Genomic DNA, 16,732 nt, shown 5'->3' with positions numbered 1-16,732 from the left:
TGGCCCACCCTTGTTCCCTTTGTCACGGCTGCTCAAATGGCACGAACAGCAAATTATTTTCTCGCTTAATCCGGTTCAAGCCCGCCGAGCTGAGTTGGACCCCGAAAGCCGTCACTGCCACTGCCTGGCAGGGAAGCTTCTGGGTCAAAGACAGGAACAGGAAGCTGCGGGGCTGATACGGAATCCCAGCTCATGGGGACTGGGGGCGACACTGGAGCGACTTAATCGCCCAGGAAGGTGGCACACGCCCTCTTGCTAATGTTTTCATTGTCATAGTCGCTGATAGCAACTACCACATTCGGCTAAATTATAATTTAACAGCCCCAAAGGACCCGATAGTTACTTATGACTGGGCACACGCCGCATGGAGAGCCCACGCGAAAGGACAGGGGCGTGTGCAAGTGTTGAAATTACGCCGCCACTGCGCCTTTCGCTGCTCCGACCATCTTGGCTGAGGGCTGAAGGCGCTTAGGGCTCTTGGCCACGGCGCAGCCATTTCGCCGCCTGCACACGTCTACACGCTTCTAGTCCTAATGCGAGCAATTAGTTGTGAGCCTCATCCGCATTCGTGGAAACATTTGCTCTTCCACATCCACTCGGGCACCCTTGCCAGGCTCGTTCGGAATGCGACGTCGTGCCGCAAACGGCAAAATTTGACAAAAATGCTGAGCTGCGTATCGGGCGGGCTGAAGGTTGGTCAGCCGCATGCAAATATTTTTGTCCGTACTCAGCCCGGGATTTTTAAGGAATTTTTAATATACATATACATGGGCGCTCCCACCACTTCTCATCCAACTGCAGCACTGCGGGGATCTTGGAACACTGGTTGAAATGCTGCAAGACACCATAATCGAATCGGTAAACGGGTATCCTAGATTGGTGGTTAGAGGACGAGAATAACCAGGTGCTACCTTCCGGCTCCTGGGGAATATTGTGAAATAATCATATCAAACGGCTTCTCTGTGTCAAAATGCCTGGTTTGGAATAGATAAGCGAGCGACGAGAGTGGGTTACAATCGAAAGGGATCTTTATCAAACGATTACGCGTATGTATTTGGTATTTGGTGTGCTGTATGTTTGTTTTTTTTTCTGTCTCTGTTGTCCTAAATAACAAATTGTAATGCTATTTTAGTAGAAAATGTATTCTTATACTTTACCTCATTGTAAATTCGAAGTATTTAGGTTGTAGTTGAGTTGTAATTAGAGTAGTAATAGTAGAATAGTAGAAGATGTAAGTAGTTTTGTAGTTAGTAGGGTTCCATATTGGTTAAAGTAGTACATAGCAGTAGGAGAAGTAGTTCGATTGTAGTATAGTAGTAGTAGAAGAAGTAGATAAAAAAGTTATAACAAAACAATTATTGCAGAAAGCAAGAGTTTGAGTGTAACGGCTCCAAGAGCATATTCGATATAATATCAAACTAAACTAAATAAAATCAGAGAAGCAAACTCAATGCAATGCTAAGTGTAGTCAATTCTAGACCATAGTTCTTCAATTGACGTTTCAAAAAGCGTGTTTTAACCAAAGAAACTCAAGGTGTGCGGTAATCGTGATAACTGTCGGTAAGTTTGTTGCCAAATTTTGAATCAAACCAATAATTCAGAGTTTCAATTTACTGTCAAATCAAGTTGCAAGTAGCCGAGTCGCTTTCGCGTAATTCAGAAAAGTTGTACGTCTCTCGATTAAAAGTATCCCCACAGTTGATAAAAAATAAACCGATGGACAAGCGTTTTGAATGCAACTGTTGGTGATCTCTGCCCAAGACATGCGTTTGAAAAAAGTATCTGAGGTTGCTTTGCTAACTATAAAGTACTGAATCGAATAACATTGCTGAACTACTGGGTATCAGCCCATGTAAACAGATGATTGACTTGCAATTTCGAATTTCGATTATTGATATTGATATCTGATACTGATTATTTGATGTTATCGATTACTGATTACTGATTCTAGTGGAAATGCAGCTGCAATATAAATATTTATATGGTGGATGCTGTGATGGCATCAAGGCATACAAGATATATTCATGGACATAGTTAATAAAACAAAAGGTAAGTAGAGAAATTACCGCCTGCAGCATCTGTCGAGCGTGTGGTCGGGGAAGTAGAAGAAATTGGTATTAGTATTAGACTATCTGTTGTGGCTCACGCCTTATGGACTAGAGTTCGAAGCGGGTGTGGTTAGGTAGTAGTATGGAAAATGAAAGAAGATGTGGAGTGTGTATAAAAAGTAGGTGGGAGTAGAAAGATTCGTGAGAGGCAGCATGGCGGGATTAAGGTTTCAAATTTGGCAGAGGAGGCTCGAACTGCCAAATAGGTGGATCTCGAGCGCTCGTTTGGGTTCCCACCTCCATAGCGGAGATGGGGAGTTAGGGTCACTTGTCTCTGGGATCGGGTCTTTCTTGGGCGTGGCATTCGTGTTAATACGCAAGTACTAAACAGGGAGCGAAAAGAAAGACGAGGGTTGGTAGTCAGGAAGATATTGTGATAGAAGAAATTGAATTGTGTTCTCTGTAGGCTTTATACAGGTGCAATGGCAGGTGTGTTCATTGTGGGCTCTTGTTGTTCGGTGTACTTGTTATTGCTAAAGAGTACTCGCAGTTTAGGGGCGGTGGATTGTGGGGATGGGGTGGATTGGGTGGTCAGTACGGGAACAGGGACGGATGTGGGTAGAGTGTGGGGTGTTGGGCGTGGTGGGAAGCGGAGCTATTCCGCAGATTACTGTGCACTTGGGAGTCGTTCTGTGTGCCTGGCAGGGTGTGTTTGTCAAGCTATTGTGTTCGAGTGTTTTACAATGAGGTAAAGTTCGGCTGTGAAGGCATTGTAGGAATGAGCAAATATATTCTATTATTTTTTGTTTGGGTGTGTATCTGGGAGGGACTTCTGTCGGCAGGATTATTCGTATGATATGTACTTATAATTACCATTACTTTACTATATCGGGGACAGGAAAATATCGAGGTAAGTTACAATAAGCAAAGCTGACGGTATGGACTTGTTTCTGGACTTTATTTTAAAAAGGCCAAAATTTAAAATTGGGAATGGCTCAAATATTATATTAATATATAGGATTTTATGGCTTGGGGCTTGGGAAAAAACAAATAATTAAGCTATTACTTTTTATATTTTGATATTCTTGTATAAGCCTGTACGCGTTAAGCTATTTTACGTTGACAATTTGTGTTATTTTATTATCAGGGCAGTGAACCTATATTATTGTGCCTTTTAAACCGTCGCAGAAACATAATATTATATTCATAACCGCTAATCGTTGAGTAAAAGTTGTAAAAAAGTATATATGTACGTTTCCATGTTTCCCTTTACTTTTGATCTAGTCGATTAAGCGTTCCGAAGACTAACAACACTGTGCGAGTTTGCTGCAACCACGCCCACATACCGCCCAAAAGTGTCACGTCCACATTTTTGAACATTCTCTTGTCAATTTCTTTCAATATTACAAAATAGGCCACGCCCAAAACTGTCACACACTCGTTTTCAAAATGTTTTAGTTGTTTTTGTTTATAATATATATAGATATATTGAATATAATATGCCATATGTCACAAACTGACGTTTATTATATTTATATTTTTCCTGTAAATGGACCGGCGGTTTGTTACGTTAAATGCTCGTTAAGCTAAAAAATGGTTCACAGCCCTGATAAATATTTGTACGGCTAACTGTGTAATTAAAAATCCGCCAATCTTAAGTGGATTTATATATTATGTAAATTTTCATGTAAAAATGCATCTGTAATTTACTGATTATCCATCCAGGTTTATGTGCCATATTGCGAAGTTGGAATAAAAAGGGGCTTTGGTATGGTAAACTATCTATGTAGTGCGCTACTAAGCTTAGGTACAGTTATTTTAAAGTACTTATGAGGAAAACCTTATTAAATTTAAATTTTGAACGGGTCTTGAGTAGTCTAGCCATAAATCTGAATCGTATAGTCATGCTCTTGCCAATCAAAACAACCTGGTCACCATTCAAAATTCAAACAGAAGCGGTGAGCTTTAAAATAAATCGGTAGTGCCATAGACGCAATGCTTTGCACTGCCAATTTTCAAATTACTGACAAAGTATGCTTAAAAACGTTTTCTAGTTTATGCCATTGTTAAACAATGTATGACAGATAGATTGATTGGCGGAATTGCCATAACTTACGCACTTTGTATATAAGTTGTTCAGTTTGAACGCTTACCTGTAAATACAAGAAAACGTAGATGTTAATTTAATAGTGCACTAGAAATATTTTAAGCGCAAATGACAGATCAAACGATTTGACTTGACACGTTTTTCATTTTGAGCTTTAAGTTTTCATCCTGAACCCCGTTACTGCCGTTTCTTTGTCAGTCAGGTCAGTAAAGCTATAGCCAATTCATAAATTATCCTTACGTAAGACAGGCAATAGTTATAGCGGCTTAAGCGAGCTCAAATAAATTGTCCGACTGCGAGTGCAGATAGTTGACAATGAAAACACATTAGCTGGCAGGCTTCCTGCCACCCAACAAGTCCATTTGGCCACCCACCGCGCACAACTCGAAATCTGGATCCGGAGAAATATGTTTTTCGTGGAAAATGTTGGCTCTTTCGCTCTGCGATTCATAGTGAAGCTGGCTGAGGAACTAAGCATGAAATGGCTGAACAATTTCGTAGCCATTCCGACTATGACTTTTATGGGGATATTTTATTTCGCCTTCTAAAAATTAAGTAGCCGCCGTGCTGCATCATTGAGGGCCAAAGTAATCGCCATAAGAGCGATTTGCGGAACGGGGGAGTAGAGTAACTAGAGTGTGGTATCCCGGCAGCTAGTCCACGTATGAGTGACTGGCCCGACAAGTGCAAGATCTGATTCGGTTCTTCGCATTTTATGCCCATGCTAATAGCGTTTTCGTGTTCCCTGACAGCCTCGATAGCCTTGACAGCCTAATGGCCAACCGCACCAACCTGCAATCTCTAGCTAAGCCCCATCTGGCTGCCTGGCGAACAGAACGGCGGAATGATTGAGTCGCCGGCCCTGAATTCTTCGCCGCCTGACGCTGGAGTCTGGGCACGGGAGCGTGACAAATTCAGCATCAATCTACACAATTAACTGTATCAATTTGTCGGAAACACTTTCCTGGGCATTCGTGCAGAATTTCTGCGTTCGATAAGACACCCGGTAATGTGCTCAGCTGCAGATGAGATGGGGTTGGGGGTATGGGGAATGGGGAATGGGGAATGGGGAATGGGGAATGGGGTATGGGGTTAGGCACTGCAGCGCACTTGCAAAATGTACGAGACTACTGCCGGGGAAGTGGGGGAAGCTTACATATGTCCCAGGATGGGGCTGGTGCTCAGGGGCAGAGGGCTGCCCTATGTAAATGGCCCAGCTCAGAGTGGGCTGCATGCTGTCGGTTGATAAGCATTCAACTTAACTATTCTCGCCCCAGCATTCGCTCTTTTCTCTTTCTGAAAGCATTCTATTATTTTCCGAGCGATTGCACAGTCGCTGATTAAACAGCAGCCTCAATGGGAACCCAATGACTTTGCCCACCGCCTGGCCGGGGTGGAAGATGCGGACGGGGTTGCGGATGGGGATGCGGATGGGGATGCGGATGGGGATGCGGATGGGGATGCGGATGGGGATGCGGATGCGGACTGGATAGGACCTTGCTGTGTATCTAAAAGCGGTGGCTGTCATGTGTGGTAATTTTTGTCGCTGCGCAGCAGCTTGAAAGTGAATTATGTATACCCCCCGTCCGCACGTCCATATCAAAGTGTATTGATCGAGTGCCAAAAATAAAATGCTGGGGTGGCTGCTTCCGGTGCGACTTACCTTTAACGGCACTTAATTGGTTTCCAACCATCTGCTTAGCTATGAAGGCCGCCATCTTTGGGCTGTCGCTCGGGGGGCGTGGCTGCGCCTGGCTGTGGTCCTCTGCTTCCGCTCGAAGAGATGCAGTTGAGTCCGCGCTGGCTCCTGAGTCCCGGTCGCTGGGTCCTGGGTGCTCGGTAAGCTGAAAGCGACAGAGCAAAACGAAAAGAGCAAATTAATTTTGTGTGCGGCAGGACAAAGGAGTGCCCTGTCACCTGGGTCCGCCTGATACTTTAAGCCGCTTATGTTAAATGCCTTAAGTCGAGTCCTCTGCCGAAGCGCTGTTTCACTAGAAACCGATCTCATCCAGTTTATGACTTGGCCAGATTCTCAGTGCAAGCCAAGCAGCCCTGGCTGGTACTGAATTAATTCGCAAATCTAATAACTCGAACCCCTAGTCCTACAGCACAATAATCCCGTAATAAATGCGGTCTACGTGTCTTCCAGCCGAAATTTTTCATTTTATTAACGCCCCAGGCTGGGACTGGGCTAGGGTGGGTATCTTACTGCCGCTGGCTGCGTCTGCATCGCCTCTTTGTACCATGTATTAATAATTGCGCAAATTGGGCTAACGAACTTAAGCCGGAGGCGGCAGCTTGTTTCTCTCTAGCTGCGCAAACTAAAACAACTCCAGCAACCGAGCAACGAAATTAGTTTGGCATAAAAAACCATTTGGTCAGGGCTGGAAGGTGGCGAGGCGACATGGACGGAACGGACAAATGAAGGATGTCAGTTGAAGTCTGAATATCGCCCTGGATGGATGTGCCTTGAATAAACTTCTTCTTTTTATCTCGGCTAATGAATTAAACTGATAGTGGGAAGGCTATGACAGGCAGTTAGTTAGCAAACAGCTAAATATTTTATTGACCAGCGAAAGTGCAGTAGAGAATTCATTTTGCTACCACCATCCAGCATCTGGCAGCGCAATAGATAGATAGTCGGGCAAAATGAATCGGCAAAACAAGTTCACGGGCTCACCGAATTTTGGGGCAAACGAGACGAACGGACACACATCTATCTGACTTAATATATGTAAATAGAAGCGAAAATTTATGGCATTCGTGCTTAGCATTTTATGGTCGGGTGGCCAAGGTGTGGTCGCAACAGGAACACTTTCTTATCCTGGGGCCACTCACCATTTCACGTTGACCCAAAGTTCTGCCCAGTTGGCTATCCAGTTACATTTAAAGTCCTCCAATACGGGAACTAGCCAGCAAGCCAAAGCCAATAAATACGCAAATAAGCTGTGCTAGACTCCGACCCAAGGCCGCACCCACGCTCCTAACCATAAAAGGGTAAGTGTACCTCGAGTATATCAAGTATACGCCTCGGACGAATCAGCTACGGAGCACTGCGATCGATTCGACTTTGGTTAGTCCTCGAACGATTGTGTAATGATTGGAACTTTTTCTCTGCTGCCGCCGCGAAATCTACGCGTGAAATGTGCAGGATGCGGACAAACACTTTGCAAGCAAGTTTGGAGCATACTTGGGGCATACTTTCGACACTTTTTGGGTTGGTGGACCACCCACTTACCTGGCCTTAGTTCAGCAAGTATTCCTTTCAGATTTCCCTTGAAGATTCCTGTGAGTGCGTGGACTTGGTTGTTGAGGAGCAAAGTTCCGACTAGTCTGCGCGAAATGTGTTTGTTCTAAGGAAATCCACCGTGAAGAGCGTGCATTAGGCAGATAGGCTTCCTGAAAGACAAACAGAGACACAGGAGTTAGGTGTGCACAGTCCAGGGTTCTGGGGTTCCAGGGTTATGTGGCTCCCGGGTTGCAGGTTTCAGGGTTCGGCGGGGTCGGGCCCCGCTAATTTAAAAATAGCAGACACACACACACCAACACCCCCAGGGGTCGCATTGTTACCGATGTTTCGCTTGTCGTCGTCGTTATTGTGCTGGCGTGCCACTTGCTTTGTTGCTTTTATCGATATTTCTTTATTAGGGTTTCTTTTATGGGAGCGTGCACGTAAGTGCCTTTTCGAGTGGGGAGGGGTTCGAGGAGGCGGGTGCCACAGCAAACAAGATTTTACTTTACGTAATACGCGCAGCAAACAAATTCGATTGGGGACTCGGGTCCTGGGTCCTGGAGTCGTATTCCTCTGGCGGCCGCCGTGTATCGCTTTTTCACTGATTCCGATTACATAAGGCTGCGCTCGCAGTGGATCACTCAGTCAACTGGCCGAGCAATTGAATTAGCTTGATAGAACAAATTCGCTTAATCAATTTAGGTTTTCAGTCGTGCTTTCGAGCTCGGGCCGTTCGTCGATTTTTAAATACCACCACTGTGAGCCAGTATCGACATCGTACGTGCCAATGTGTGTGTGTGTGTGGCACATATGTGCCCGCACAAACCCTCTATGTACACGCACTTGCTCTAGTGTGTTGGTGCTGGAGTGTGCTGGTGTGCTGTGTGTGTCCGTGCGCACTGGCCGTGTGTGTGTGCTTAATACTTTTGCTTTGCTTGCCACTTTTCACTAGACCGTCGCTATGTTTTCTCGGCGCTTCTTACTTCATGCTATGTTCGCACTTTTCTGCACGCCACTGCCAGAGTACCCTACACGAAAAACTCGGAAACTCGGAAAACTTGGCTCGTTGCCGCTGTTCCGCATGCGAGCGCCTTACAAAGCGTCGGCGGAGGCAGCGGCGTCGGAGCCGACCGCGCCGCTGCGACCCCGAAATCCCGTGAAGAGCGGGCTTCGGGCTTCGGGCTTCGAGGGACCGAGCGCCGTCCGGAAATTCTCGGGCTCGGGTTTGAGTGCTTTCCCGCTCGGCTTGCCGAGAGAAAACGAGCTCCACGGGCGGGCACTCACATAGATAAGGACAACAACGGTGGGACTCGTTTAACGGGAGGATTGCAGGACCGCCGGACTGAAAGGACCCTACCCTGCCCTCTCTGTCTCTCGCTCTCTCTCTCTAATATATTTATCTGCTGCTATTTTTTGTCTGTTACATAATTCGATTCCCCTCCCTCTCTTTCCGACTGTCTTTCGCTCTCACTCCCTCCCTCCTTCGCTCTCTTTCTCGGTCTCAATTTCTTGACTTTTTGACTTTGAAATCAGCAGCGAAAGCGCTGCCTACATTTGGGAGCTGGCGCCTGCGCCGAGTAGCGTATACGCGATATCGATTCGTGGCGGTCGTGTTAGTGTTCCTGTAACTTTGGCATCAGGCCAGGCCGTACTGATAAAACGCTCGCTGTGCCAACGAGCCATTATCACCACTCGGAGCGAGAGCCAGCCGAACTGCACCGCTTCCCCCGGCTGCGCCCTCAGCCCACTGGAACGGCCTTTGTTGGCTTGTCAGAGCCACTCCAGTTTGTTTGCACACATTCGTGTGTACATGCTGGGCGGACTGTGACCAGGCGGCAGGAAGACGGGACCGGAAGCACAGAGCTTTAAAGGAGGAAATTGCAAAGATCTGGCCACATCCGCTCATCTGTCCGCCATCGGACAGCGGTCGGTTCGAAGTCTATGTCGTGCCAAGAGCTCCGACCGAGGTTGCCCAGGGCGCAGGAGAATCCTCCAGACTTCTAATTAGTGCGACACAGATCCGACACAGATCCAATATCGCCGACTAAGTTGGCTTCATTGTTTTCCGCTCAATCAATTATAATTTCTTAGCGTTTTGCCAGACAGCTTGGTGGATTGGCACTGCATGGATGGGTTAGCTGCCGTCCCCGCCCGACTCCATTCCTGGCCTGAATACCACTCAAGCTCGCTCCAGCCAGTCTCTGCTGCACAGCGTGAGATAATTTTTCCTCCACAAATTGCTTATTACTTCTGGCTCGACAAAGCGAAGCTCCTTGCTTAGTATGACAGTCACGACCTGGCCACTAGGGCATTGAAGCCTGGGGATATAGTCCACTGGCCATTAGACCGCTGGCGTGGGGGACTTGCGCGGAAGGAGCGCGGACCGCGGAGTCTACCTAAACAGTCGGTCACGGAGAAGCACAGGGCTTGGGTACTTTTCCCACACCAATGCACGCTACACTCTGCAATGTCGCACTGATTGCCACTCGGCACGAGACCCGTATACAAACCGTAAAGTTCGCTCTGGGGCGGTGGTGCTGCTCCTGGTGCCCGAAACTATATTAACTGCCGAAAACGGTATACTGGTAGCCAGCAGCTCTTGTTGTAACAACAGCCGCCGAAACGAGGAGAGAGTCCCCAACGCAGAGAGCACTGCTGTCAGTTTTGACAGTTGACCCCAAACAAAACGAAAGCTTGCTGGCCGAAAGCTTTCAGCCGAATTGTTGGCTAATAACGACTTTCCCTTCTGCCGGAGACGCCGTCCTAGAACGCCCTGCTAGACAAGGAGCCCCCTTTCCCACTTCCCATCAGTATTGACTGGCACGCTTACATAAGCCTCGTAGTCTGGCGTTGCGATAAACAAAGTGCACCATGTACGTGCAGAGATTGCTCGGAAGCGGAACCGGTGACGGATTATCCTCCGCTAATTTCTTAGCATGTGAGCACCATCTCCTTTGTGGGCCTAGCTTTTTAACACACCTGCCGGAGGAAGCGGATTGATAGCAGCTAATGCCCGAATTGCTTGCCGATTCGCCGGGATTCCGACCTGGGCCTGCTCCTGCAGGATAAGCTCGAGTGCGGCGGAACAGGAAATTCCTGCGGGTTTTCGCGTGGTAGAGCGGTGGCAATTTATATAAATTATTTAATTAGAGCACACACGTCATCATGCGGCGTCAAAGCCCATTATTCTGATTAAAATCAAACCCATTTCGCTTTAAGCCACCAGACAGGTGGCATCCCGCCTCGTCACGGCCCATTCCCTTCTTACCAGTTCTATTATCATACAAAGGAAATTGCTTGGGCTTTCTTCATCGCTTATTTGTCCAGTTATGATTTTGTTTTTCAGGAGTATTTCGTTATTCGCCTTCCGTATCATCAGACGACTGGAGGCTAATTGGCCACATTTGGCTCACTGTCGTTTCCAGCTTCTTTAAGAGGTAATGCATTCAGTACAGCTGTGATAATTTATAAGGCTTCTGGGAACAATTCCTTTTTTTATAGACTGTGGTGGTTGTTAAAAGTATCATTACAGAACGGTGTAGTGGAGTTCTACGACTGATGTTTATCAATTACAAGAGTATGTCAATACCATTAAAGGCTTTATTCAAATATGCTCACAATATAATAATAACAACATTTTATACCCGTTAAATGGTATACTAGATTCGTTATAAAGTATGTAACAGACCATATGAAGTATATATATTTCTGATCTACAAAGTCAGGAACTATTAAAGCTAAAGAATTGAGATTGGACATGAAGATTCCATTGATTCTAAATGTGATCACGCCCACTCTAATGCGCACAAGCCACACAAAACTGCCATACGTATCCTTTTTAAAAATGTGTACATATAAATGTGTTATATTATATTTATTTCAACAAATGGAAATGTAAACTCACTTACGGGTTTCAACAAATGAACGCATTCGGCTGATGAAACATGTCGTGTAACTGTTCATCAATGTTTTTTCTCAAATTCCCATTGTGAACACATCGCTATTCCACTTCTTGTGGTAGAAGACAATTTTCCATTAACTAGATTTGAAGGATTTCATAGATTTCATAGCGGTAATTTTCAAATACTCTATTTACTTTGTAAGGTCGCAATATTTAGGTGCGAATTATTTATTATTTAATTAAGTGTAGATGTTGTATTAATATTACGTATAGCTACAAAATCTCAAAGTTTATATTCCAAACAGGCTTTATGTTTCTTCACTCTTTCTTATGTTGTGACTGGATATTTCTATTAGCATTATGAACAGCATTTATATATATATTATTAGCATTTGAACAGATTGATCTTTATTAAACTTGTCCCCAATATATTCTTATAATTCATCAGATAAAGGCCCTTTTACCTAACACCAAATAATAGAATACTAAGTGATTCTTGAGTACTACTAGAATTATTAATGGAAGTTCTACTTTATTTAATAACTTATACCAATCTATCTGCTCTAATGGCTCTAATAATTTACCTAAAATAGGTATTTCGATTTTGTTAACTCCCTCTACTTGCCAATTGGCATAAGCTGCGCATGTATCCCCATCGACATATAGTGTGCGATTATAATTGGTTTCCGGTACTGAGTGTAACAAACAGTGTTAAAGAGTGTTAAACAATCTCTTATACGATTTCATACTTTACTCTTCATAGCTGGGGAGCAATAGATTCTTATGTATTAATTGGACTTCCAATATTTTCAGTGAATCTCTAATAAAACTAAACTACACTAGCTTGTTGTTTATGTTTCAATTTTTTAAAATATGTTTATATGTATGTTGAAAAATTTATGTTTAACATATTATATTTAACAATTAACAAGTTATATTTAAAAATGTTTTATTGTATCAATATAGCATAGCCCTTTTAATCAAAAAAAACTACAAAACGTAAGAGGATGCCATCAAAAAAAAAAAATAAAGAACACAAAATTAATGGAAAAGAAAAGAAAAAGGACATTCAGTCTTTTAAAAAAGATGTGGAAACTGACAATCATAAAATATCTGTAGACGAACTATTAGAGCGCCTAAAGACAGATCCTAACAGGGTATGAGAATCTACAACGATCTACGATTATAAGTGATGATATTTTTTAATAGGGGTTGTCTTTTGTTGAGGCCAAGTTAAGATTGGAAATAAATGGCCCTAACATACTTACGCCGCAGCCTCCAACACCGAAATGGATTGTTTTCTTAAAAACCATGTTTGGTGGATTCGCAATACTACTTTGGGCAGGATCTTTTCTTTGTTTTGTCGGATATCTTATACAATTACAAACCCAGCACGAACCACCAGATGACAATCTCTATCTTGGCATTGCATTGACTGTTTTGGTAATAGTCACAGGGTTATTTACATATTTTCAGGTAAATAAATACATATCAAAAATGTTTCTAAAAATTACAATTACTCTTATTACAAGTCAAGTCTAAGTTGGTTTTGCCCCTTAGCGGTTATTTGATATTTAGGACCTGTTTCTCATATTATTCTCTTAGAGTAAAAGGGTATACTGGATTCGTTGAAAATTATGTAACAGGCAGAAAGGAAGCGTTTCCGACCGTATAAAGTATACAAATTCTTTATCTGGATCAAAAGATGAGTCGATCTGCCCCTGTACGTCTGTCCGCATGAACGCCTCGATCCCAGGAACTATAAAAGCTAAAGTGTTGAGATGCAGCTTTTTCATGTTGCGACACCCACAAGCCGCAGAAATCTGCTGCGACCACACTTGAAAAATGTATTGATATTTTTTCCTTTTTGTATTACAGTTCCTTCGATTTGCCAAAAAACTGTTTGTCACGACCACTCTAACGCCTTAAAGCCGCCAAACTGGTCACGCCCACACTTTTGAACATTTTCTAAAATGTTTTCTCATTTAATTCACTAATATCTATCGATAATCCAAGAAAAATGATGAAATTTCGCATTCGCACTAGCTGAGTAACGGATATCTGATAGTCGGGGAACTCGACTGTTGTATTCTCTCTTGTTTTAATACACAAATTTTTTAGTAAACAAATAATTGTTAACATTTATGGGATAATAGTCTTAATAATTTTTTACTTATTAGGTTCATAAATCCTCTTCTATAATGGATTCATTTAAAAACCTTGTTCCACAATACGCTACAGTTATACGAGAAGGGGAAATAAACACAGTAACTTCAGACGAACTAGTAAAAGGAGATATTGTGGAAGTTAAATTTGGTGATAGGGTACCCGCTGACATTCGAATATTGGAAGCTCATGGACTTAAAGTGGATAACTCTTCCTTGACTGGAGAATCCGAGCCTCAAGTGAGATCTACAGAGTTTACACATGAAAACCCTTTGGAAACAAAGAACTTGGCTTTTTTTTCTACAAACGTACTCGAAGGTACCTGCCGAGGTGTTGTCATTGCAACTGGGGACAGTACAGTAATGGGACGTATAGCAAACTTAGCGGCAGGACTGGACGATGTTCAGTCACCCATTTCCCGGGAAATACAACTTTTTATTCGGTTTATTACAATATTTGCAATAATACTAGGACTATCTTTTTTTGCGATAAGTTTAACATTAGGTTATGAATTTATTGATGCAGTTGTGTTTCTTATAGGCATTATAGTCGCAAACGTACCAGAGGGCTTACTCGTAACTGTTACCGTATGTTTAACCCTTACTGCAAAGCGCATGGCATCCAAAAATTGTTTGGTTAAGAACTTGGAAGCTGTCGAGACATTGGGTTCGACATCAACAATTTGTTCAGATAAAACAGGAACCCTAACTCAAAATCGAATGACTGTTGCTCACTTATGGTATGATCAAATAATTGTTGAATCTGACACTACTGAATCTTTTCGAGGATCCCATTTTAAAATTGAGGATAAATCTTTTAATGCTCTTTTTATGTGTGCCGCACTTTGCAATTCCGCTGAATTTAAAGGTGGTCAAGATGATATACCCGTATTTAAAAAAGATGTCAATGGCAACGCATCAGAGGCTGCTCTTTTAAAGTTCACCGAAACTATTTCTGGAGGTATTAGTGCTTTTCGTCAAAAACATATCAAATTGACCGAAATTCCCTTTAATTCAACCGAAAAATATCAAGTTTCTGTTCACGAATTTAATTCAGGAGATGGATACTTTATAGTTGAGATGAAAGGAGCACCAGAGAGAATATTGGATCGCTGTAGTACGATAATAATTCAAGGGCTGTCTGTAGAACTTACACCTGCATTAAAATTGGAATTCGAAGAAGCTTATTTGGAAATGGGCGGTATGGGCGAAAGAGTATTGGGATTTGCTGACCTTATACTTCCCATGTCTAAATACCCAATTTCTTACGACTTCAACGCAGATCCTCCAAATTTTCCATTAGAAAGTCTTCGTTTTCTGGGATTAATATCATTAATAGACCCGCCACGAGCAGCAGTTCCAGACGCAGTTGCCAAGTGCCGTTCAGCAGGTGTACGTGTAATCATGGTAACTGGAGATCACCCTATTACAGCTAAAGCCATAGCCCGCAGTGTGGGCATAATTACAACGCCTACTGCAGAGGACATTGCCAAACAACGTGGCGTTACAGTTCTCGACATCGATTCCCGACAAGCCACTGCTATTGTGGTCCACGGTGGTGAGCTTCGAGAGATGAAAGCTGAAGAGTTAGACGCTGTAATATACTATCATAATGAAATCGTTTTTGCCCGAACCTCTCCACAGCAAAAGCTTATAATCGTAGAAGCTTGCCAAAGACGTGGTGAAATTGTTGCTGTAACTGGCGATGGTGTGAATGACTCTCCGGCACTGAAAAGAGCCGATATTGGCGTTGCAATGGGTATTTCTGGATCTGACGTTTCTAAGCAGGCGGCAGATATGATTCTATTGGATGACAATTTTGCGTCAATTGTGGTTGGCATTGAAGAGGGGCGGATTATTTTCGATAATCTTAAAAAGTCCATCGCATATACCTTGACTTCAAATCTTCCTGAAATAGTGCCGTTTTTATTTTTTGTGATATTTGATATACCTTTAGCTCTTGGCACTATTGCAATTCTATGCATCGATATCGGCACTGACATGCTTCCGGCAATATCGCTAGCTTATGAAAAAGCTGAATCTGATATAATGGCGCGTATGCCAAGAGATCCGTTTGAAGACCGTTTGGTAAATAAAAAGTAAGTTTGTATAGCTTATTCCGTAGATCAAGAGTGGTCCTATATCTATTTTTCTTAAATTTATTAATAAATATTTATATTATTAGGATGTAAGAGTCTGAGTTTATATACTCATATAGATAAGTTCTTTTAAGGCAAAGTATACTCCTAAAAATTGCTTTCATCCCAGCATCCCCCTATATACTCCCAAAAACTTATTTTTACCAGATCATTTGGCCTAAAGCCACGCAGCTTAATTTGACATTTAACGTTACATATGCACCCGCGCACAAAAACTCAAAAAGTAATAAATTTTTTAAATTTTTTTCGCATATCAACATATAGAGCCTTGCCAAAGGAGTTTTAAAAATATGTAGTTTGTTTATATGTTGTTTAAAATATAAAATATAAAATATATATATTGTACCAAATATATTTTTTTCGCAAATAAGCTTATTGATACTTACCCCCTGGAAGTAGTTATGATTAACATGTTTGGTATCTCTAAATCATTAGGTTAATTCTAATGGCTTACTTGCAAATTGGAGTTATACAAACGGTTGCATGTTTCTTTACTTTTTTTGCTATAATGGCAGAACATGGATTTCCCCCCTCCAGACTTAAAGGAATTCGAGAAGACTGGGACTCAAAAAATGTAGAAGACCTTGAAGATGGCTACGGACAAGAATGGGTAACTGTGTTGTGTTCTATTTGGTCTTTTCTTATTATATTTAACGTAATTGAAATGTTTCCAGACCTACAGGGAACGTAAAGTTCTTGAATATACAGCAGGCACCGGGTTTTTTGTGTCGATTGTTGTGACACAGGTTTTCGACCTTTTAATATGCAAAACTCGTCGAAACTCAATACTTCAACAAGGTATGGGCAATCATGTACTTAACTTCGCTTTGGTTCTGGAATTCATTATTGCCTGTCTACTTTGCTATGTTCCAGTATTTGAAAAAACATTGAGAATGTATTCCATCAAGTAAGTACAACTAATATGAAAACGGTTTAAACCTAATGTTTTTCCAGATTTATTTGGTGGATATATGCGTTCCCCTTTGGTCTATTAATTTTCTTTTTTGATGAAAGTCGTCGATTTCTAATAAGAAGAAATCCAGGTGGCTGGGTGGAACAAGAAACTTATTATTAATTACAGCTATGTATCCAGTTACACCAATAAATTTCCGTCGCCGTA

The 16,732-nt window shown here is 42.6% G+C and overlaps 2 protein-coding genes across 17 annotated transcripts in view; one reads left to right on the top strand and one right to left on the bottom strand.

Annotated features, from left to right (window-relative positions):
• Positions 1–8,458, bottom strand: part of LOC6613801 (complexin) — a 22,830-nt gene extending 14,372 nt beyond the window's left edge. For 2 of the 6 annotated variants that reach the window (XM_032722059.1, XM_032722061.1), the window contains exons 1-4: positions 8,371–8,456; positions 7,394–7,554; positions 5,819–5,999; positions 2,067–2,078 (exon numbers count right to left, since the gene is read on the bottom strand). In XM_032722059.1, coding sequence (XP_032577950.1) covers positions 2,067–2,078; positions 5,819–5,873 — 67 coding nt within the window. In that variant the 5' untranslated portion in view covers positions 5,874–5,999; positions 7,394–7,554; positions 8,371–8,456. Of the gene's footprint in view, positions 1–2,066; positions 2,079–5,818; positions 6,000–7,393; positions 7,555–8,370 lie in introns of all 6 variants that reach the window. The other 4 variants (XM_032722057.1, XM_032722060.1, XM_002038234.2 and 1 more) reach the window with 4 other exon arrangements.
• LOC6613800 (sodium/potassium-transporting ATPase subunit alpha) lies at positions 7,051–16,732 on the top strand. Of its 11 annotated transcripts, XM_032722050.1 has the most exons (9): positions 9,889–10,824; positions 10,889–10,964; positions 11,051–11,459; positions 12,255–12,445; positions 12,498–12,764; positions 13,469–15,552; positions 16,048–16,222; positions 16,287–16,519; positions 16,567–16,732. In XM_032722050.1, exons 4-9 carry the CDS (start codon positions 12,296–12,298, stop codon positions 16,685–16,687), a joined length of 3,030 nt encoding a protein of 1,009 aa, XP_032577941.1. In that variant the 5' UTR covers positions 9,889–10,824; positions 10,889–10,964; positions 11,051–11,459; positions 12,255–12,295; the 3' UTR covers positions 16,688–16,732. The 11 variants fall into 11 exon arrangements, 10 of the variants coding, with proteins under 10 accessions (XP_032577940.1, XP_032577939.1, XP_032577941.1 ...); XM_032722049.1 differs by adding an exon at positions 7,051–7,152 and having other exon boundaries at positions 10,734–11,459; XM_032722048.1 differs by adding an exon at positions 8,086–8,164 and having other exon boundaries at positions 10,734–11,459.

This window comes from Drosophila sechellia, chromosome 3R (genome assembly GCF_004382195.2).
Source record: "Drosophila sechellia strain sech25 chromosome 3R, ASM438219v1, whole genome shotgun sequence".
Lineage (NCBI taxonomy): Eukaryota > Metazoa > Arthropoda > Insecta > Diptera > Drosophilidae > Drosophila > Drosophila sechellia.
This window is presented reverse-complemented; position numbering and strand designations above follow the sequence as displayed.